Source organism: Pristiophorus japonicus, chromosome 1, assembly GCF_044704955.1.
Source record: "Pristiophorus japonicus isolate sPriJap1 chromosome 1, sPriJap1.hap1, whole genome shotgun sequence".
In the NCBI taxonomy this organism is placed as follows: Eukaryota; Metazoa; Chordata; class Chondrichthyes; family Pristiophoridae; genus Pristiophorus; species Pristiophorus japonicus.
This window is the reverse complement of record NC_091977.1, coordinates 284,595,679-284,618,378: the sequence shown is the minus strand read 5'-3', so window position 1 is coordinate 284,618,378 and position 22,700 is coordinate 284,595,679. Positions and strand designations below refer to the sequence as shown.

At 47.6% G+C, this 22,700-nt stretch overlaps 1 protein-coding gene across 1 annotated transcript in view; it reads right to left on the bottom strand.

The window, feature by feature from the left end:
* neto1l (neuropilin (NRP) and tolloid (TLL)-like 1, like) overlaps positions 1-1,178 on the bottom strand; it is a 414,618-nt gene extending 413,440 nt beyond the window's left edge. The window contains exons 1-2 of the mRNA XM_070888466.1: positions 1,145-1,178; positions 229-282 (exon numbers count right to left, since the gene is read on the bottom strand). Coding sequence (XP_070744567.1) covers positions 229-282; positions 1,145-1,178 — 88 coding nt within the window. The remainder of the gene's footprint in view (positions 1-228; positions 283-1,144) is intronic.
* Between the last annotated feature and the right edge of the window lie 21,522 nt (positions 1,179-22,700).

Below are 22,700 nucleotides of genomic sequence, written 5' to 3'. Positions count from 1 at the left end.
CACAGGGTAAGCTGCAGTGCTTGCTTTAATGCAGTAACTATGCTGGGCAAAGCATTGCAGAAATGTTTTAGCCATTTCAAACTATGATTCACTATAATGTCCGACAAATCACTGCAGTAAACTCTGAAAAAAAGTGACATTATCTGCTGCCAGTGATTACAATCAGATAATTAAAATAGCAGGAAGCAAACGTGATAATGAAAGAAAGGGCACTGTGATAAATGTTACCTGATGTCCTTTTTGTTGAAACACACAGTCCTAGCAGGATGAGACTTGATACAACTGCAAGAGAAGAAAAAACATTTATCACAGGGATTTTTTTTTGTTTATATTAGCATGGTTAAATAGCTATAAACAGCTATTGACTAGAAGTAATGCTCAAGGAAATTGTTGCCTACATGTAGCTGGCAGAAGTTCATCTACTTTTTCTACCACCTTGCTAAATAATGCCTCACCTATCCATTTTAATACTGTAATTATATTTATTATCCACGAAAATGATAGGTTGCACACACTTAGATCCAGCTACCCAGCAACGTCTCCAGACTACAAATGAATAAACACACACAAACCTGCTTATTTTGCCCACATCTGTCTTTTGCTTACAGACTAGATGCATTCGCCGCCATGTAGCCAGACACTAATAACGATAATCCACAAAAGTTGCAATTCATAGCTTTCTCGGGAGCTATCGAAAGATCTTCGACATTTAGCTGAATGTTTCCAAGCAAGAGCAATTAACGAACTTGAAGCTGGTATCGTTAAATTTCATTCCGTAAAAATTAACAGATAGTAATAAATGGGCGGCTAGATACTAGATAAGTAAATGAGAACTAAAACGACAGTGCGAGTCAACACACTTGTGGGAGACAGTTGGTTATCTCAGTGACAACTGGTAAATCAAGGACTGCCTTAAATAACCCTGCATGTTCTCTCCTCTTCCCTCTCGCTCCCACTCCCCCTCCCCCCTCCATTTCTTTCCCGATGCTACCTCCATCTGATCTATATTACCTAATGCCCAGTTGGGTTTCTGCAGCGCCTGTAGGTTCCTTACTGTTCTATACAGATCCATCAACACAACCCCACAGCCGGCCACATCGTGAGAGTAAACCCCATCTCCTGAGATTGCAGAGGCAGAACTTACCATGAAGCAACCTGAGCCGATGCCCATGTACCATGTCTGATTCTTATGCAAGGGGCTCCAATCCAAACTAATTCCATTTAAGCAATGCGTGGCTGACAGGCTGACGAGATATGGGTGGATGGATGGATGGATTCAGGAGCAAAGCTGGTAACACAAGATCACCCACATCCCAACTCCGTTTAGAACACTATAGATGTCGATACATAGAGATGTATATATATATATATGTGTGTGTGTGTATTTTCAAAACTCGACCAAAACTAATCGCCAGCAGTTTCGCCCAGAGCCCTAGGCTGATCAGAATATCCCCATGATTTGCACACAGATGTTGTCACGATCCCTTGCTCGTTCTGATGCATTAGAGGGATTAACAGGTCCGTCATCAGCCCTCTGATCGCTCCACCTTTGCAATCTTCTGGCAGAAGCCGTACGAAAAGGAGAATTACTCCTCTTACGAAAAGGAGAATTACTCCTCTTTGGACCCGCGTTCAACAAAATCCGACCAAAATCCCCAACAGATCCATTTAGCAATCGCCAAGAAGCGGGCACCAGGGGCTTTCCGCGTGAACTTGGGACTCGAAGTCCCCCGCCCCCTGTGAAATCGCTCCTGCTCGTACACCGATCGCTCTTGACTTCCCCCGTCGGCCGGACGTGTTTTGCATTAGACTCCGACTTCTCGCTCTCCCCCTGGCCTACCACAATCCAGTCGACCCGGGGATCTCTCTATTCGCCATCCGCGCCGCGGTGGCAGCAACAGCCACAACCATCAGACAAAAGTTCATTCCCTTCTTTAATCCAGCGGCACCCACAGCTCGGATCGCCAAGTGATTGGGTCACACGCCGCAGAGAATTCAATTAAAAAAAACCTGGGCATTTGATAGAAATCTGGCAACATCCACATCAACAACACCCCCCTCCCCAAACCAGCAAGAAAAACACCCAGTAGTCAAAGATCACTACAACCCAGGGGGCAGGAGGAGAATGCAGCGAGTCACAGCACAGCATGATCCAGAGGGAGAGGTGAGAAGGGGCAGATCAGACACTCAGTAAGTTGCTGCAGTCACAACACTGTACATCTGCAGTCAGGGAACATGGCGCGATGCTCGCCAATTGCAAATGATTTTTTTGAAATTTATGATTCAGACGCGCAGTATTCACGCCGAACTCCCTCTCTCTCTCCGTCTATCTCCCTAGACACATCGGGAAGGTGGGCAACGACTCGCCCCACACACCAGGGCTTTCCTGCTCGTGTTAAGACGAGCCTCAAGTTGCAAGTGCCCACCGGTGAATCACACTTCGCCACTGCCCGAGCCCGCAGACTGTTCAACTCCCCCGCTCAATGCGTTAAAATATTCACAACAACAAAAAAATAGACACGTTCCCATCCGCTGAAGTCCCCCACATCGGTGCTCAGTCACGGCAGCGGCTCATTCTTCTCATCGGCCAGCGGACTGCCGCTATTCCAAATCACAATAAACTTCTTGGGTTGATATATGACATCCATTCACTGGATAATATATTGTCTCTCTCCCTTACTCTCAATATCTGCGAGATCCGGTTTAAGAAAAACACAGTCCGCATCGAAACAGAGCATTGCCTGGTTAAATTGGAATGTGCAATTGTGGAGTGAAATATTCGTTTTAGGAATGCATTCAACTGAAGCGTCCCTTGGCTTCAGATTTACACACACATATAGAATATACACATATAAATACAGATACACATATATTATATATGTATTTATATATATATATATATGTCCTCTGGCAAATAAATCAATATATAAACATACATGTATATTTATATATATGTACTGTAGCAAATAAATCATGTATATACATACATGCATATATATTTACGTACATATATATAATATATACAAATTTACATACATATACACACGTATATTATATATGTTTATATATATGTATAATAGCAAATAAATCATATATATATATGTGTGTGTGTGTGATGTGTATGTGCCCTGTCTAGTGGTGCAGAGTTGGAAGAGCACAGTTGGTATTGTCTGCTCTCTAAATGCTTTTCGGGTTTGGGACTAAACAATTGCATCTTTCGCTCCCCCGGCGGTTTCACCATCTCACTGCGGTGAAAGTCACTCCATCATCCTGTGGAGAAAAACATAAATAAACCCGATGGGGTGGGGGCAGAGCGGAGGACGAAGCAAGTGCCGATGTTTCGTGTTGTATTTTTAATGTTGATTTGCAGGACAACTTCTTGTCCGCAGCCGAGGCACGGCAGGGAAGAGGGTTGCAACTTTTCGCTCTTCTCTCGGCGATCTCCAGCGCAAAGGGCCCAAAGGACTGAAACGATCTTGCTCACCCTACATTGCTTCAGCGTTGCTTCACGTTACAAGCGAACGGCAAAAGTTCCCCCTGCAGTTAACCCAATCCCTCCAAATCACATTTGATGCAGTGGGCACATGGTGACACCCTCCCCGCAGCGCAACGCCAGTGGTATCAGCGGAAATTGCGCCCGCTCTTGGTGTAGTTCTTCTGGCTGAGTGCAACCCAGGTACCATTAGCGGGAGTCTTGAGTTATTCTAGAGCCTAACCGTCCAACTAACCTCGCCTGACCTTCGCTGACTGAAATGTTAAAGGTCCTCGCGATGCTTATCATTGAATAAAACATTCCTGAATTTCTCTGTGTGACAGATTACACTGGTGCGCAGTTGCGGGCTACAACTGGAATGGAAACAATGCGCAAAATAAAGACGTTTGGAAGACGATCAACACTAATCGATAATGATCAGCATTATCTCCCTTGTTTACATGTTATGGGCCAAACACCATCATTAGTTACCGAGGCCGTGCCCTGCAGCACAGATGATAATGGCTCGGTGCTTTATTACAAAATATAGGCTGCAATTACAGGTCATGTCTGCATTGTACACATCTTATAATCACCCAGACCAGCTTATCAATAATCTAAAACTCTATATATCCTATCCTGCAGCAATGAGGACATCATATTACTGCATTCAGGGATGAAAGCAATGCATCAAGAATGACTTACCTCATTGTACTGGACTAGCAACAACAACAACTTGCATTTATATAGCACCTTTAACGGAGTGAACCATCCCAAGGCGCTTCCCAGGAGTATAATGAGACAAAAAAATTGACACCACGTAAGGAGAAATTAGGACAGGTGACCAAAAACTTGGACAAAGAGGTATGTTTTAAGGAGCGTCTTGATGGAGGAAAGAGAGGCGGAGAGGTTTAGGGAGGGATTTCCAAAGCTTCTTTTCTTATGCGGCCCCTCGTTTCGAGGATGACTTGCTTCCACAGCAAAAACGGATGAGTTCACAGGTGTTTCAATGAAGGAGCTGGAACTACATGTTGAAGGGTGGAAAAATCCTGTGCGTGGATTTTTTTAACGTGTGTGGTCGGTGAACACCAGCCTGCACACGGTCTTGACAGAACTAAGTCTTGGTCCAGTGGCAAGGATTAACCAAAACGACAGGAGACTAGCTCTGCTGCATGGACCTAGTGCGCACACATGTTGCAGTGTGGGCTGGCCTGTGCTGCCCCAGAGCCCTCGCCTCTTTGTAAGGATTTGCTGAAAACATCGACAGCAAAAGCATAAACTTTTGGACTTTAAGTTTTGGACATTGCTTTTAACTTTGCTGTTACTGCAGAAGAGCAGAACAGCATGAATTGGGACAGGCCTAAACATGTTCCACAGGAATACACATCAGGTGGGCAGGGATGGGCTATGGTTGAATGCAGGAAAGCATTGCAGGAAGGAACCTAATGGAGGACCCTTTGTCATGTAATGGGAACCCATCAGGAAGATTGGTCGGTGCTCAAGACACAAAGGAAGCTTTTTGGTTACCCAGGCGTTGGAGCCTTATCCCCAGGAACAGCTAGTTGACAAAGACACTGGCCGAAAAGGTGTTTCATTTGCTTTTTAGTTGTACTTCCTCAGGCGGAGGACTAACTTTTGGCGTGAGAAGAAGCATTTTTTCAGGTATAAGAGAGGCAGTTTTGTCTGCCATCTCGCTCGCTCTATGTCTTCTACGCTTGCTTGCTTCGTTCAACGCACAAAAAGACCAAGCACTCCGTCTGGGACGGAGAGAAGAAACCACCAACTATGGGCAAAGAGAGCCTCGCTCAACAGGAGAAGCAGCGAGTAAGCCAGAGGAGTAACTGGTGAGCATTATCCCAGCCCATGCATTCTTTAAGAACACCGCATAATGTTATGGGGTGTCGTGTGTCCCAACCAAGCCTTAGGGGTTTATTGGGGAGGTTTCTGCGTGGATCATAGGCGTACACGCAGTCTGTTCTACAGATTCGGTGATGCCCTATAGAACCAAGCAGGGGTGTTTAAGTCATGGTACTTCGCGAGAGGGGCCTGTTCAGACGGGCCAGGGTTGTGTGTTGTACTGTGTTTGTTTGTTTTACACCACCAGGGTGTGTTTTACTAGGTGCAGGTGTGTGCTTGAACTTGAATAAAAGCATTGTGATGGCTGAGACTGAAAGATCTGGCTATAACTGTATATTTCTGTTCACTACTATAATTCTGGTGTCTAGAACTGTTGTAAGGGGAGTGATTCGAAACCACCAAGGACAAAACCACTTACAGAACTTGGCGACCATGAAGGGACATGAGTTTGAGTGAACAGTAAGTTATGGAAGATCTTAAGACCAAGAGATCAGCACTGGGGGATAGGATTTCCTCATATGTATTAGGTAAAGTTAATGTAACACAGCAGTGGGTGTTAGACCTGTTGTGGGTTGTGAGTGTTGAAGACAAAGCTGCTGAGTGGATGGGGAGTAAGGAGCATAAAAAGACAAAAGAAAAGGCCATTTGGCACCTGTGTTTGTAGAAGCAAGTCCAGCTACTCATGGAGCAGGTTGGTAAGCTTAAGGCAGAACTCCAAGAGTCATAGCAGCAGTCAGCCTCAAGGGCCACAGTGGGGAACAGATTAGTGGATGAGTTATGTGAGGAGAGGCAGGAAAGGCGCACTAAGGAGGAAACCTCCCGTAACACCCAGTCACCGAGGCCAAGCTCAACGAGCAGGCTGTATGGGAGGAGAACGCCTGCTTAACGGGTAAAGGTTGGAGGGGCAACTGAGAGATATTAAGACAGCTTAGAGGGAGCTAGCAGTAAGAGGTTTGAGAGTGGGAATCATGGGCCCTGCCAAGAAAAAATCCAAAGCTTCACACAAGCTCTTGCCAAAGCCAAAGCCATGGTTTGCTTGATGGCCCTGGGGGAAGCTCGGGTGGACTGGGAAGAGGAAGGAGAAGATAACGAGGATTGGGGACAGGGTAGGGACATCTGACCACCGCTTGAAGTGCCAAAGGGACAAATGTGTCCCATACGGCAGCAGAAGTTCGGCCTGCCCATGGACAGTGTGGGTCAGGGCACACTGCAAAGTGATTTTATGATTCCGTTCACCACCCTTCAGCTGCAGAATATGATCTCGGGGGTGTCCAAATTAAAGAATTAAAATCAATTCACCGAGGTGGACCAGGTTGGGGGGATTAACGGGTGCAGCCGAAGCTCACAAACTGTTGCTGTTTTCCCTGGATGGGAAACTGTATCAGGCCCTGTCCACCAAAACCAAATGGGGACAGGGGATCACAGCGGGCTTAAAGGAAGAAATCCTGAGAGCCATTGGTCACACCCAGAGTAGTCCGTTCTCCAGGGTAGAGATGACCCTGGTAGGGGAAGCACCTCAGGCATTCGCAGACAGGCTCTGGCCCATCTATGAAAAGTCTATGGGTGGGGTGCTTGACAGAGCACAGTTGCAGGGGGGTCTGAGACACCATTGGCTCAGGACCCTCATGGCAAACAGTTTGCCACAAATAAGGGTAAAAGCAGAGGCCTGGTTTGACTCCGAGGACCTCGCAAACACAGAGGCCGGAGTGCTCCGTCACATGAGTCTGGCTTTTAAAACCGACTCAGAGGAGGAGGTCAAACCAAGTATGGGCAAGGTACATGAAATAATGACCAGTTAGGCTAGTAAAAAGGAATGGCGTCAGGAAGGGGTTAGTGCAGGGAAGGCTAGATCGTGTTTCAGGTGTGGGAAGACGGGATGCTGGCGGAGAGACTGCCCGGCCCCGAGGAGGAGGCAAGGCAAAGGGGATCCTCCAGTGCCTATGACGAACAATTTGCTGTTCTCGTGGCCACCCTTCGGACAGTTTTTGTGCTAGAGCAGGGAAGGGTAGACGCTGCTGTGAGCAGGGAAATCCCGACCGCTCCGGTAATCCTACCACCCTGACTAGCACGCACCCAGCCTGAGTACCTGTGTTCACTTACGTACGATGAGTGGAGCAGACCATGCATGGGGATGTGGGTGGAGAAGGTAGAGGGGAAGTACTTGGTGGACACCGGAGCTTCGAGCATGGTGATCCATGCGAGTAACCCGACCGATTCACCGTGGTCCAGCAAGGTTCCATTCAGTCTCGTGGGATTCACTGGGAATGAGCAGGCAGGGGCGATGTCCAGGCAGTTAGCCATAGATTTAGGATCCCTCCTCAGCAGGAGGGAATGCATCCTAATTGTTAGATATGTAAACCTGTAAATACCTTGTTTAACCACCAGAGGGCTCATCCCCTGTCAGCTCAAGGGATCCCACAATCCCTTGGGAGTACCTGTACATAGGGAGGCCTCACAGGCTGGAGAAGCACTCTGGAGACCTGTAATAAAGGACTACGGCCACACATTAATTTAAGCTTACAGTATCTGGTCAGATTCTTTATTCAGGACATAACAACTGGTGATGAGATACAGATGACGAACCCCACTGCAACAATGCAGAGAGCCATGGTCACCCTGGAGAAATTTTTGGAAGGAGATGATTGGGAAACTTTCGTGGAGCAACTCGACCAATACTTTGTGGCCAACAAGCTGGAAGGGACACCAATGCATGGCCTCATGAAAAATCTGCATGCTCCAGCGAAACCCACAGAGAAGTGGTACGATGATTTGTGCACACTGGTCCGGGAGCATCTAAACCTGAAGGAAAGCGTTCTGATGGCGAGGTACCGGTTCTACATGTACAAGAGGTCTGAAGGCCAGGATGTGGCGAGCTATGTCGCTGAGCTAAGGCGCCTTGCAGGACATTGCGAATTGGAAGGACACTTGGAGCTCATGCTCAGGGGGCTTTTTTGTGCTTGGCATTGGCCATGAAGTAATACTTGCCAAATGTTTGACTGTAGAGACCCCAACCTTGAGTAAAGCCATAGCGATAGCCCAGGTGTTATCGCCACCAGTGACAATACCAAACAAATCTCTCAGCACACGAGTGCTGCAGCAAGTACTGTGAATAAAGTAATGTTGTTTTCAAATCGCAAAGTACAGCGCAGGACTCACATGCCTGCACGTCCGCAGATGTCTCAGAGTCCACCATCAAGGTCGGTGAATGCAAGGCCATTAACACCTTGTTGGCGCTGCAGAGGTGATCATCGTTTTCATTCATGCCGCTTCAAAGGATACGTTTGCAAGGGCTGTGGAACAAATGGACACCTCCAACGTATGTGCAGGTGAGCTGAAAACCCTGCTAATCCTGAAAACCACCATGTTGCGGAGGAGGACAGATCCACGGTGGATCACGATGAACCAGAGCCTCAGATTGAGGAGTCAGAGGTATATGGGTTGTACACATTTACCACAAAGTGTCCCCCGATAATGCTGAAGGTTGAATTAAATGGACTCCCGGTGTCAATGGAGCTGGACACGGCGCGAGCCAGTCCATAATGAGCAAAATGACTTTTGATAAATTGTGGTGCAGCAAGGCCTCAAGGCCAGTCCTGACTCCTATTCGTATTAAACTGAGAACGTGCACAAAGAAACTGATTCCCGTAATTTGCAGTGCTACCGTAAAGGTCTCCTATGATGGAGCGGTGCATAATTTACCACTCTGGGTAGTACCGGGCGATGGCCCCATGCTGTTCGGCAGAAGCTGGCTGGAAAAGATACGCTGGAACTCAGACGACGTCCGAGCGCTCTCATCCATCGATGACACTTCATGTGCCCAGGTCCTAAACAAGTTCTCCTCGCTGTTCGAACTGGGCATTGGGAAGTTCCAAGGAGCAAAAGTGCACATTCACTTAATCCATGTAAGCGTTTGGTACCAGCATGTGATGCGTCATCATACAGTGTCGGGTGTGTATTGCGACAAGCTAATGAATCTGGGAAATTGCAACTGGTCGCTTATGCATCCAGAAGTCTGTCTAAGGCTGAGAGTGCCTACAGCATGATCGAAAAAGAAGCATTAGCATGTGTTTATGGGGTAAAGAAAATGCATCAATATCTGTTTGGGCTCAAATTTGAATTGGAAACCGACAATAAGCCACTTATATCCCTCTTTTCTGAAAGTAAGGGGATAAATACGAATGCATCGGCCCGCATCCAGAGATGGGCACTCATGTTGTCCGCATACAACTACGTTATCCGCCACAGGCCAGGCACAGAAAACTGTGCCGATGCTCACAGTAGGCTGCCACTGCCCACCAAGGGTGGAGATGACACAGCCCGCAGCATTAGTTATGGTAATGGAAGCATTCAAGAGTGAGCAATCACCTGTTACCGCCCGACAGATTAGAACCTGGATGAGCCAGGACCCCTTACTGTCCTTAGTAAAAGACTATGTGTTCCATGGAATAGGTCGAGTGTCCCATTAGAGATGCAGGAAGAAATAAAGCCATACCAGCGGTGCAGAGATGAAGTGTCCATATAGGGACTGCCTCCTATGGGCTAATCGGGTAGTGGTGCCAAAAATTGCAGGGACACTTTCATTAATGACCTCCACAGTACCCACCCAGGCATTATAATGATGAAAGCGATAGTCAGATCCCACGTGTGGTGGCCCGGTATCAATGCAGACTTAGAGTCCTGCGTGCACAAATGTAACACATGTTCACAGTTAAGCAATGCACCCAGGGAGGTGCCACTAAGTTTATGTTCCTGGCCCTCCAAACGGTGGTCCAGGGTCCAAATCAACTATGCAGGCCCATTCTTGGGAAAAATATTCCTTGTTGTTGTAGATGCGTACTTTAAATGGATTGAATGTGAGATAAAGTCGGCAAGCACGTCCGCTGCCATCATTGAAAGCCTGCGGGCCATGTTTGCCACGCACGTCCTGCCTGATTCCTTGTGAGTGACAATGGGCCGTGCTTTACCAGTGCCGAGTTCAAAGAGTTCATTACCCGTAATGGGATCAAACATGTCACATCTGCCCCATTTAAACCAGCATCCAATGGTCAGGCAGAACGAGCAGTGCAAACAATCAAGCAGAGTTGAAGAGGGTAACTGAAGGCTCACCCTGCAGACTCGACTATTCTGAGTCCTGCTTAGTTACCGCACAAGACCCCACTCGCTCACTGGGGTTCCCCCCGCTGAACTGCTCATGAAAAGGGCACTTAAGGCAAGGCTCTCGTTAATCCACCCTGATTTATACGAGCAGGTAGAGAGCAGGTGGCTTCAACAGAATGCATATCATGATAGCGCAAATGTGTCATGCGAAATCGAGATTAATGATCCTGTATTTGTGTTGAACTATGGACAAGGTCCCAAATGGCTTCCCGGCACTGTCGTGGCCAAAGAGGGGAGTAGGGTGTTTCTGGTCTATCTTTCAAATGGACTCACCTGCAGAAAACACTTGGCCCAAACCAAACTCAGATTCACGGACTATCCAGAACAACCCACAATAGACTCTACCTTTTTCGACCCCCCAACACACAAATTGGCAACCGACCCAGCGGTTGACCATGAAGCTGAACCCATCACCTGCAGCAGCCCAGCAGGACTCACCACACCCAGCAGTCCTGCAAGGCTAGCTGCGCAGCAGCCCTGCGAGGGCCCAACTAACGACTCACCAATACCAGCATTTGCACCGAGATGATCAACCAGGGAAAGGAAGGCCCCAGATCGACTCACATTGTAAATAGTTACACTATTGACTTTGGGGAGTAGTGTTGTTATATATGTAAACCTGTAAATACCTTGTTTAACCAGAAGAGAGCTCATCCCCTGGAGTCTCAAGGGATCCCACAATCCCTTGGGAGCACCCGTACATCAGGAGGCCTCACTGGCTGAAGAGGCACTCTGGAGACCTGCAATAAAGGACTACGGTCACACATTACTTTATGCTTACAATATCTGGTCAGATTCTTTATTCAAGTCATAACACCAATAAAGTGGGAACAGCCAGGGTCAGGAGTCCTAGGGGCCGACTTTATGTTAGCCCACAGAATTATAGTGGATTTGAGGAATCACTGCCTTTGGGGAGCAGTGGGTTCCGATAAGGAGAAAGAAGTTGTAGTGATCCCAGGGAAAGGGGAAGGAAAAGGCAACGTGTACCATGAAGCCGAAGGGGAGTTACGACCTAGAGTAATTGGTCAATACTACCCCGGCCGAGTACCAGGCATATGTGCAGGACAACCTCGCATCGTTCGCCACACACAAGCACCACTGTGGTAGGGTGACGGGGGTGGAAGTCCGAGTATAGGGGGACCCCATGTCATGGCCACAGAACCAGTACAGTTTCCCCAGAGAGGCAGAGACCGACTTGGAGACGGCACTGTGATCCCTGATAGCACAGGAAGTGTTGAGGCCCATAGCCACACATGTGAACTCGCCACTTTGATGGTTAGGAAACCGGACCAGTCATGGAGTGCCACCATGGCTATCGGGTGCTCAACAAAAACATCCCAGCCTGCGCTCCCACCTTCACGGTCGCAGCTGATCTGATAGGGAGTATTCCAGCAACTGCAATCACATTTACAGTGCTGGACATTTCAAACGGGTTTCGGTCGATTCCCCTGAAACGGGAAGACCAGTACAAGTTTGCCTTCACTTTTAAAGGACAGCACTACATATGGACATGCCTTCCCCAGGGATTTCATAACAGCCCCTTCATATTCCACCAGTGTTTGGTAGATACCTTAAAGGGTTTCAGCAGACCCCAGCAGTTTGTGCAGTATGTGAACAATTTGCTTTTGTTCTCCGATGAAGGGGAGGAGCATGGTCCGCTGCTGGCTGAGCTGCTGGAGCTGCTGACAGGTTCAAGATCAATCCTAACAAAGCTCAGATCGGTCAAAGGGAGGTTAAATTCCTCGGGCCGACCGTGAGGGTTGGGGAAAGGGCTATCGACGAGGCCAAACGGAAGGCGGTACAGGAGTTACCAGCTCCCATGACCGTGACGGGGGTGAAATCCTTTCTGGGGCTCACGGGGTACTGCAGGGATTTTATTGAGGATTATGCCACCATGGCAGCCCCTCTGCTTCGGCTCCTCCGCAAGGGAGTCGGATGGGAGTGGGATGAGGACTGCACGGCAATGTTCAATCATCTCAAGGGAGACCTGCAGATAGCACCCGCACTAGGAGCGATTAATGGTGGGGAGGATTTCTTTTTAGAAGTAGCAGCCAGCGGGGACAGTTTGAACGTGATGCTGCTCCAGGATCGGCACGGCAAACTGAGGCCCGTGGTGTACTCATCAAGAGTCCTCACAGATGTAGAACGGGGATATTCCAATTGCGAGAAGCATCACCTAGCCAAGCATTGGGCCATAAAGCGCTCACAGCTCTTTACGGGATCATCCCTAATTGTTCTACTAGCCCACCATACCACCACTCACATGTTATTAGTCGGGAGGATAAAGGACGGCATGGTGAGCAGTGCTTGCATTACCCGCTGGACTTTATTGCTCTCACAAATGCATCTGAGAGTGCAAGGCCTGAGTGAGCCCAAGTTGGCCGCCAACATGATCTACCCAGGGACGGTCCACAAATGTATGGTGGAAGGGGTATGAGACGTGGACATAGGATTCCGGGCCGGGTTACACCCAACGGGCTACGAGATCTACGTCAACGGGTCTAGTTCGGTAGTGAACGGGGAGCGTTTCACCGGGTGCAAGATTTATGACCCTACTGCTGGGATAGCAAGGGCCATTAAACTCCCAAGCACCCTGAGCGCCCAGCACGCTGAACTGTCAGCAGCGATGTACGTCGTTACCCATGCTGACGCGTTCTCGGCCCCATACACCATCTGCTCTGATTGCATGTTTACGTGCAATTCATGTACCGAATACTTGGCCATCTGGGCTCGCCGCGGTTTCAACATCCGCAGACGGGAAGCCCTTAGCAACAGCACTGTTGCTGCGAAAGGACATAGATTCCTTGGGGACCCCGGGAAGTCATTACATCCACAAAGTAAAGGCTCACTCTAAAACAGAGCCCAGAGGGGAAGGTAACTAAAGGGCAAACGAGTTAACAAAGGAGGGAGCCAGGAAAGGATATGGAACCAACCCAGTAACGATCCGGGACAAAGGGGGGACACCAGGGAGTGCAGGGGTAGCATTGGCCACGGACTTGAGGCAAGTCCAGGCACAGGATCCTGTCCTCAAGGTTGTCCTGGAGCAGCTGGCTATGGGCGAGAAGGTAGAAGGTCCGTTCAGTGTAGCGGATATCAGCGTAAAGGAGTGGATGCTCTTTAAGGGGGTTTGGTGGATAGTTCCCGAGGTGCACCAAAGGTAATTCCTCCAGTTGGCCCACGGGGGCCCAGGAGTAGGACACCCAGGGCCTGAGACTACTTGACAAAGGGTAGAACAGGCAGGGTGGCGGCCGCAACTGAGGGAGGATGTCTGTGATTTTTGCACGGACTGTCTGGTGTGCACGTGAACAACCTCAATTCGCAATGTAGGAAGGTTCCCACAGGGCACACAAGGGTAGAGGGACCATGGCAGTCAGTACAGGTCGATTACATCGGGCCATGGCCCACCACAAAGGGAGGGTTACAAGTACTGTTTGGTCCTTGTAGACGTGTTCTCCAAGTGGGTGGAAGCCTTCCCTTGCTGATCAGCCACAGCCTTGGCGACAGCAAGGATTTTGGTAAGGGAAGTGTTTTCCAGGTGGGGATTGCCACAGATCGTGGCGTCTGACCAAGGGAGCCACTTCACGGGGCAAGTCATGCAGGCCACCTTGAAGGTTCTGGGGATAGAGGGTAAATGGTATGTGGCTCACAACCCACAGTCATCGGGAGTTGTGGAGTGACTTAATCGGACCATCAAAGAAAGGCTGTGGAAGGAAACAGGGCTGTCCCTGAAAAGGTGGAATGAGGTTCTGCCGTTAGTTTTGATGGGGGTCCGAGCCAACCTCTCCAGGAGCACAGGGTATTCCCCGTATGAGTTCATGACTGGGAGGGTCATGCGCTCGCCAACCCATGTTCTGGCACCGGTTTTCACCGAAGGTCAAATGAGAGAAGTAAACCGGGATAAGTTTGTCAAGAATCTGTACGAGAGGTTGAAGCAGATTCATTGGCAGGCAGCCAGTAACATGGAGAAGCAGCACCGGAGTAATCGGTTGCTGCTCGAGCCCCAGAGAACGCACGAGTGGAAGGTAGGGGACCAGGTGATGGTCCGAAACTACGCTCACGTAGGGACGTTTGAGCCACTGTAAAGGGATCTTACAGTATAGTGGATAAGGCAAGCCCCATGGTTTACGCAGTTAAACTTCTAAGGCGCACAAACTGGTTCCACGTGAACCAGTGTAAGTTGTTTAACCCGGGGAAAGGGTAAGGAAAGGAAACACTAAGGTGCTGTAAACAGCATGGTGGATGTGGGTCTTCCTTCCATAGTTTGGGACAGCGAGAACCCCGTGGTGAGGGCTATAAGAAGGAGCAACAGGATCCCACGGCCAAGGGCGCTGTGGACGCTTCCTTACACGCTGACCAGGAGCCGTAAAAGGCCCAGGCAAGAGGCGCCCTATCGGGGCCACCCGGCGGCACGTGTGGTATTGTAGATAGTTTTTTTTTTAAAGTGTTTTGGTTAGTTGTAATGAAGCCAGACCTGTGGAGGTAGACCCTCTCACAGCAAGGTGCTTGTTAGATTTATTTTGCAGGAAGCTGGGGACGGAATGGAGACAGCCCTGAGACTGAGCCTGATTTGGATGTTGGCTGGTAGGGGCACAGCAGGAGAGGAGACACCGAGTTGTCCTTCCTCTATGGCTGGATATTTACCCCTGAATATTTAATTCCCAGTCCTGGTCACCTTGCAACCACATCTCTGCAATGGCTATCAGATCATACCCATTTGTTTCAATTTGTGCCGTCAACTCGTTTATTTTGTTACAAATTCTACGTGCTTTTAGACAAAGTGCCTTTAAGTTTGTTTTTTTACCCTTTTATTCTGCTTGTTTCCTCTTTCCTTCAAACTCACTTTCTTTATTTTTGCTTTCTAATTCCAGCTTTACTCCCCTCCCTACTGAATCTATTTTCAGGTTCCCATCCCCCTGCCAAGCTAATTTAAACCCTCCCCAACAGCACTAGCAAACCCACTCGTGAGGATATTGGTTCCGGATCTGTTAAGGTGTAACCCATTCGGCTTGTACAGGTCCCACCTTCCCTAGAAGCGGTCCCAATGCCTCAGGAAACTAAAGCCCTCCTGCCTGCATCATCTCTCCAGGCACGTATTCATCTGCTCTATCCTCCTATTTCTATAATCACTAGCTCGAGGCACTGGGAGTAATCCGGAGATTACTACTTTTGAGATCCTGCTATTTAATCTCTCTCCGACCTCCCTAAACTCTGCCTGCAGGATCTCATCCCCCTTTCTACCTATGTCATTGGTACCGATGTGGACCACGACCTCTGGCTGTTCACTCTCTCCTCCCAGAATTCCCTGCAGCCGCTCAGTGACAATCCGGACACTCAGGAAGGAAAAGGAGGTGGGGTAACTCTATTGATAAAGGATGGAATCACTGCAATAGTAAGAAACGATATTGGCTCAAATGATAAGGATGTTGAAACAGCTTGGGTGGAGATAAGGAACAATAAGGGGAAAAAGTCACTGCTGGGCATCATCTATAGGCCCCCTAACAGTTACAACTCTGTTGGTCGGAGCATAAACCAGGAAATAGTGCGGGATTGTAAAAAGGGAACAGCAATAATCATGGGTGATTTTAACCTCCATATTGATTGTACAAATCAAATTGGTCAGGGTAGCCTTGAGGAGCAGTTCATAGAGTTCATAAGGGACGGGTTCCTTGAGCAGTATGTAACGGAACCAACCAGCGGGCAGACTATCTTAGATCTGGTCCTGTGTAGGATTAATAAACAATCTCCTAGTATAGGATCCCCTTGGAATCCATGATCATAGCATGACTGAATTTCAAATTCAGATGGAGGGTGAGAAAGTTGGATCTCTAACCAGCGTACTAAGCTTAAATAAAGGAGACTATGAAGGTATGAGGGCTGAATTGGTTAAAGTGGACTGGGAAAATAGATTAAAGTGTAGGACGGTTGATGAACAGTGGTGTACATTTCAGGAGATATTTTGCAACCCTCAAGAAAAATATATTCCAATAAGGAGGAAAGGGTATAAGAAAAGATAGCCATCCATGGCTAACTAAAGAAATAAAGGATAGTATCCAATTAAAAACAAGGGCATACAAAGTGGCCAAAACTAGTGCGAGGACAGAAGAGTGGAAGCTTTTAAAAGCCAGCAAAGAATGACTAAAAAAATGATTAAGAAAGGGAAGATAGACTATGAAAGTAAACTGGCACAAAATTTAAAAACAGATAGCAAGCATTTAGGTATATTTAAAGGAAAAGATGGGCTAAAGTAAATGTTGGTCCCTTAGAGGACGAGACCGGGGAATTAGTAATGGGGAATATGGAGATGACAGAAACTCTGAACAAATATTTTGTATCAGTCTTTACAGTAGAGGACACTAACAATTTTCCAACAGTGGATAGTCAAGGGGCTATAGGGGAAGAGGAACTGAACACAATCACAATCACTAAGGAGGTGGTACTCAGTAAAATAATGGGATTAAAGGCAGATAAATGTGCTGGACCTGATGACTTGCACCCTAGGGTCTTAAAAGAAGTAACGGCAGGGATTATGGATGCATTGGTTGTAATTTACCAAAATTCCCTGGATTCTGGGTAGGTCCCAGCAGATTGGAAAACTGCAAATGTAACGCCCCTATTTTAAAAAGGAGGCAGACAAAAAGCAGGAAACTATAGACCAGTTAACCTAACATCTGTGGTTGGGAAAATGTTGGATCCATTATTAAAGAAGCAGTAGCAGGATATTTGGAAAACCAAAATTCGGTCAGGCAGAGTCAGCATGGATTTATGAAGGGGAAGTCATGTTTGACAAGTTTGCTGGAATTCTTTGAGGATGTAACAAACAGGGTGGATAAAGGGGAACCAGTAGATGTGGTGTATCTGGACTTCTAGAAGGTGCCACATAAAAGGTTACTGCACAAGATAAAAGTTAACAGTGTTGGATAGAGGATTGGCTAACTAACAGAAAACAGAGAGTCATGATAAATGTTTCATTCTCTGGTTGGCAACCAGTAACTATTGGGGTGCCGCTGGGAACCCAACTATTTAAAATCTATATGAATGACTTGGAAGAAGAGAGTGAGTGTAACGTAGCCAAGTTTGCTGACAATACAAAGATGGGACGAAAAGCAATGTATGAGGAGGACACAAAAAATCTGCAAAAGGACCTCGACAGGCTAAGTGAGTGGGCAAAAATTTGGCAGATGGAGTATAATGTTGGAAAGTGTGAGGTCATGCACTTCGGCAGAAAAAAAATCAAAGAGCAAGTAATTATTTAAATGGAGAAAGATTGCAAAGTGCTGCAGTACAACGGGACCTGGGGGTACTTGTGCATGAAACACAAAAGGATAGTATGCAGGCACAGCAAGTAATCAAGAAGGCCAATGGAAACTTGGTCTATATTGCAAAGGGGATGGAGTATGAAAGCAGGGAAGTCTTGCTACAGCTATACTGGGTATTGGTGAGGCCACATCTGGAATACTGTGAGCAGTTTTGGTTTCCATACTTACGAAAGGATATACTTGCTTTGGAGGCAGTTCAGAGAAGGTTCACTATGTTGATTCCAGAGATGAGGGTGTTGACTTATGAGGAAAGGTTGCATAGGTTGGGCCTCTACTCATTGGAATTCAGAAGAATGAGAGGTGATCTTATCGAAAGGTATAAGATTATGAGGGGACTTGACAAGGTGGATGCAGAGAGGATATTTCCACTGATAGGGGAGACTAGAATTAGAGGGCATGATCTTAAAATAAGGGACCGCCCATTTAAAACAGAGATGAGGAGAAATTTCTTCTCTCAGACGGTTGTAAATCTGTGAAATTCACTGCCTCAGAGAGCTGTGGAAGCTGGGACATTGAATAAATTTAAGACAGAAATAGACAGTTTCTTAAACAATAAGGGGATAAGGGGTTATGGAGAGCGGGCAGGGAAGTGGAGCTGAGTCCATGATCAGATCAGCCATGATCTTATTGAATGGCGGAGCAGGCTCGAGGAACTGTATGGCCTACTCCTGTTCCTATTTCTCATGTTCTTATGTTCTTATGACACAGGGGGGTAGGACAGGGGACATGGACGGGATGGCAGCCTACTTCCAAGAGGGAAGGTGGCCGGGGTGGCTGTGGTCAAATTTGAGGAAATACTCGAGCCACGCCGGGTTCACATACGGGGAGGCTTCCATACCGTGTCCCAGACTGAAGGTCACAGCCACATGGGTTGGGGTGACCGAGGGCAAGTGCGTATGCTTGAAGTGCAAGGGACACATTCCCCTGGGACAGTGGTGGTGGCTCAGGAAATTGAGTCAGGACACGGGGAACCAGACAGCAGACTGGGAGAGACTAGGGAACGATACGTACCGACAGATTACGGAGACACAGGGGGAGTGGAAATTTGCTGGGACAAGTGGTGGAAGGAGGAACAGGGAATTTATGTGTATATATGGGGGTCAGAGCGGACCTGCCCAGCGGGTGTGTCGATTGCCTTTTCGAGGCTGGGATCAGATGTGTTCAGAGTATGGACTCCTGCGTAATCCCAGACTCTCCTAACACAATAAATTCCATGGAGCTTGTCGCACACAAAAGAAAGCCCCTGCCCACAGCCCCACCGGGACAGAATAGGTGTCCCATCCCGACACCAGGCCCAGGAAATGGTTTAGTTTTAGTCCCGACCGGGAAGATTCTGTTCCAGGGGGTGCATTACACGATCGCGTCAGTCATTTTAAACTTAACCCGTGTACATCTGCCCGAGTGGTGTCCAAAAGAAACTGAGCAGCTGTATGAGGCCCTCATTAAAGAAATGTTCCACCAGTTTTTTGAACTCAGTTACTGGGATTTGAGTTGGGAAAAGTTGTACGACATGGGAGTATACGATAACATTAGTCCGGGGAAAAGATGCGAGGGGTGCTCAATGATATCGCTACGGCGTTTAGCGCGGGTACATCTCTCGTCAATAGTATGGACGACGTGCAGCTGCAAATGCAGGTTAGCGGTTTAAAGGACCAGCTGCGGAAGATCCTGGGGGAAGGGAACAAAGTGGTAGGGTCGGAGCTAATGGAGGACCAGGCGATGACTATTCACTTAAAAAAGGTATTTGCGGAGCTGCAGACACATGCTAAAATGGTTAGTGAATTAATACTGGAGGATAGGAATGCCTTGGCACAGGCAGCCATGAATGAAGTTTGCGTGTTGTACGGTGCCTGGTTGCTAGGCGAGGGATGCAATAATTTGGAGGACCTCCGGCAATGTCGCATCCCATTATGGGTCAGCAAACGGCACCTCGCAGCACTCAGCCTGTATCATAATTCGATGAGTCAGTGTCAACTCCATTTAGCTTCCGAAGCCTACCCAGTCCCAGCGAATTGCGGTCGATCCAGCCATATGGTTATGGGGATTGTGTTGCGTATGTGGGCGGGACACCACAGCCAACACTGGTATACCGGTGGAAAACATTGGTGTCTTACGGGAGGGGGTGCATGTGCAGTACAATGGGGCCCCACCGTTTGTAATAAAATGGGAGCACGCCATGACCGGCATTGACCTCAAGGGGTGCCAGAGCAGGGGCGCACATGTCATATAGTGTCCCCACCACTTGAATGCATTCGATTGGCCAGAGTACTGGTTTGAATCAGAGAGTGCAGACTTATTAATTGCACCATGGAGGTGATGGCCCAGAGCCACTTTCCACTTCAGGTAACATATGCAGGCAATGGGACGTACTGCATCACGACGAGCGTGGACCAATATCAGGTGCATCGCGACACTTGGTGTCCGGTCACTGACATGACTTTCTGCTTCAAACCTCACACCGAAATTCAGGTGGCCCAAGAGCGCATCCTTCCAATTCCAGAGCCATCCACGGTACACATCACAGTGAATGATACAATCCATAATCTGCAGCAGTACATCACACAATTTGGATATCAGATTTATTTTCTGTCCGAACACCTCACAACATTAATAAAAGCTGTTGAGCTCTCGCAAAATCATTATTTTACATTGATGCAGACAAACCAGAACACAGGGGAGGGAATTAAAGGGATAAATTCACCGTCCTGGTGGGACCTTGGTTTGAATATAGAAGTTCCTCCGTGGATCCGGATTTGCTCGCACACTCTTGTAATTATACAGTTTCTCATTGTAATGTATTTGTTGCGGCTGTCTTGCAAAAGGCGAAGCAAGGTGCTCCGAAGTCGGTGGGAGAGGCCTTGGTTAAAGGTTGAACCTGAATGTTTTTCTCTGTAAATATGTTGTACGAATATGTTCGTGTTGTATTTTAAGGGATGTATTCGGGGTGTTTAAAAGTAAAGTGTATAGGCATGGTTGGAGGCCAGGATGTTTTTTTGCCAGTGGACGTTTGATATTCCAGAAGGTATCTTGAGATATCATGGGGGAGACTGTAAGGATTAAGCAAAAACATCGACAGCAAAAGCATAAACTTTTGGACTTTAAGTTTTGGACATTGCTTTTAACTTTGCTGTTACTGCAGAAGAGCATGACTTGGGACAGGTCGAATGTCAGAGGGTCTAGTAAGAAGGAGGAACTGAGGAAAATCCTTATTAGTCGGGAAATTGTGTTGGGGAAGTTGATGGGATTGAAGGCCGATAAATCCCCAGGGCCTGATGGACTGCATCCCAGAGTACTTAAGGAGGTGGCCTTGGAAATAGCGGATGCATTGACAGTCATTTTCCAACATTCCATAGATTCTGGATCAGTTCCTATGGAGTGGAGGGTAGCCAAGGTAACCCCACTTTTTAAAAAAGGAGGGAGAGAGAAAACAGGGAATTATAGACCGGTCAGCCTGATATCGGTAGTGGGCAAAATGATGGAATCAATTATTAAGGATGTCATAGCAGCGCATTTGGTAAGAGGTGACATGATAGCTCCAAGTCAGAATGGATTTGTGAAAGGGAAATCATGCTTGACAAATCTTCTGGAATTTTTTGAGGATGTTTCCAATAGAGTGGACAAGGGAGAACCAGTTGATGTGGTGTATTTGGACTTTCAGAAGGCTTTCGACAAGGTCCCACACAAGAGATTAATGTGCAAAGTTAAAGCACATGGGATTGGGGGTAGTGTGCTGACGTGGATTGAGAACTGGTTGGCAGACAGGAAGCAAAGAGTAAATGGGTACTTTTCAGAATGGCAGGCAGTGACTAGTGGGGTACCGCAAGGTTCTGTGCTGGGGCCCCAGCTGTTTACATTGTACATTAATGATTTGGACGAGGGAATTAAACGTAGTATCTCCAAATTTGCGGATGACACTAAGTTGGGTGACAGTGTGAGCTGCGAGGAGGATGCTATGAGGCTGCAGAGTGACTTGGATAGGTTAGGTGAGTGGGCAAATGCATGGCAGATGAAGTATAATGTGGATAAATGTGAGGTTATCTACTTTGGTGGTAAAAACAGAGAGACAGACTATTATCTGAATGGTGACAGATTAGGAAAAGGGGAGGTGCAATAAGACCTGGGTGTGATGGTACATCAGTCATTGAAGGTTGGCATGCAGTTACAGCTGGCGGTTAAGAAAGCAAATGGCATGTTGGCCTTCATAGCGATGGAATTTGAGTAAAGGGGCAGGGAGGTGTTAGTACAATTGTACAGGGCCTTGGTGAGGCCACACCTGGAGTATTGTATACAGTTTTTATCTCCTAACTTGAGGAAGGACATTCTTGCTATTGAGGGAGTGCAGCGAAGGTTCACCAGACTGATTCCCGGGATGGCGGGACTGACATATCAAGAAAGACTGGATCAACTGGGCTTGTATTCACTGGAGTTCAGAAGAATGAGAGGGAATCTCATAAAAACATTTAAAATTCTGATGGGTTTCAACAGGTTAGATGCAGGAAGAGTGTTCCCAATGTTGGGGAAGTCCAGAACCAGGGGTCACAGTCTAAAGATAAGGGGTAAGCCATTTAGGACCGAGATGAGGAGAAACTTCTTCACCCAGAGAGTGGTGAACGTGTGGAATTCTCTACCACTGAAAGTTGTTGAGGCCAATTCACTAAATATATTCAAAAAGGAGTTCGATGTAGTCCTTACTACTAAGGGGATCAAGGGGTAAGGCGAGAAAGCAGGATTGGGTTACTGAATATTGCATGTTCAGCCATGAGCTCATTGAATGGCGGTGCAGGCTCGAGGGGCTGAATGGCCTACTCCTGCACCTATTTTCTATGTTTCTATGTTTCTATGTTCCACAGGAATACACATCTGGTGGGCAGGGATGGGTTTATGGCTGAATGCAGGAA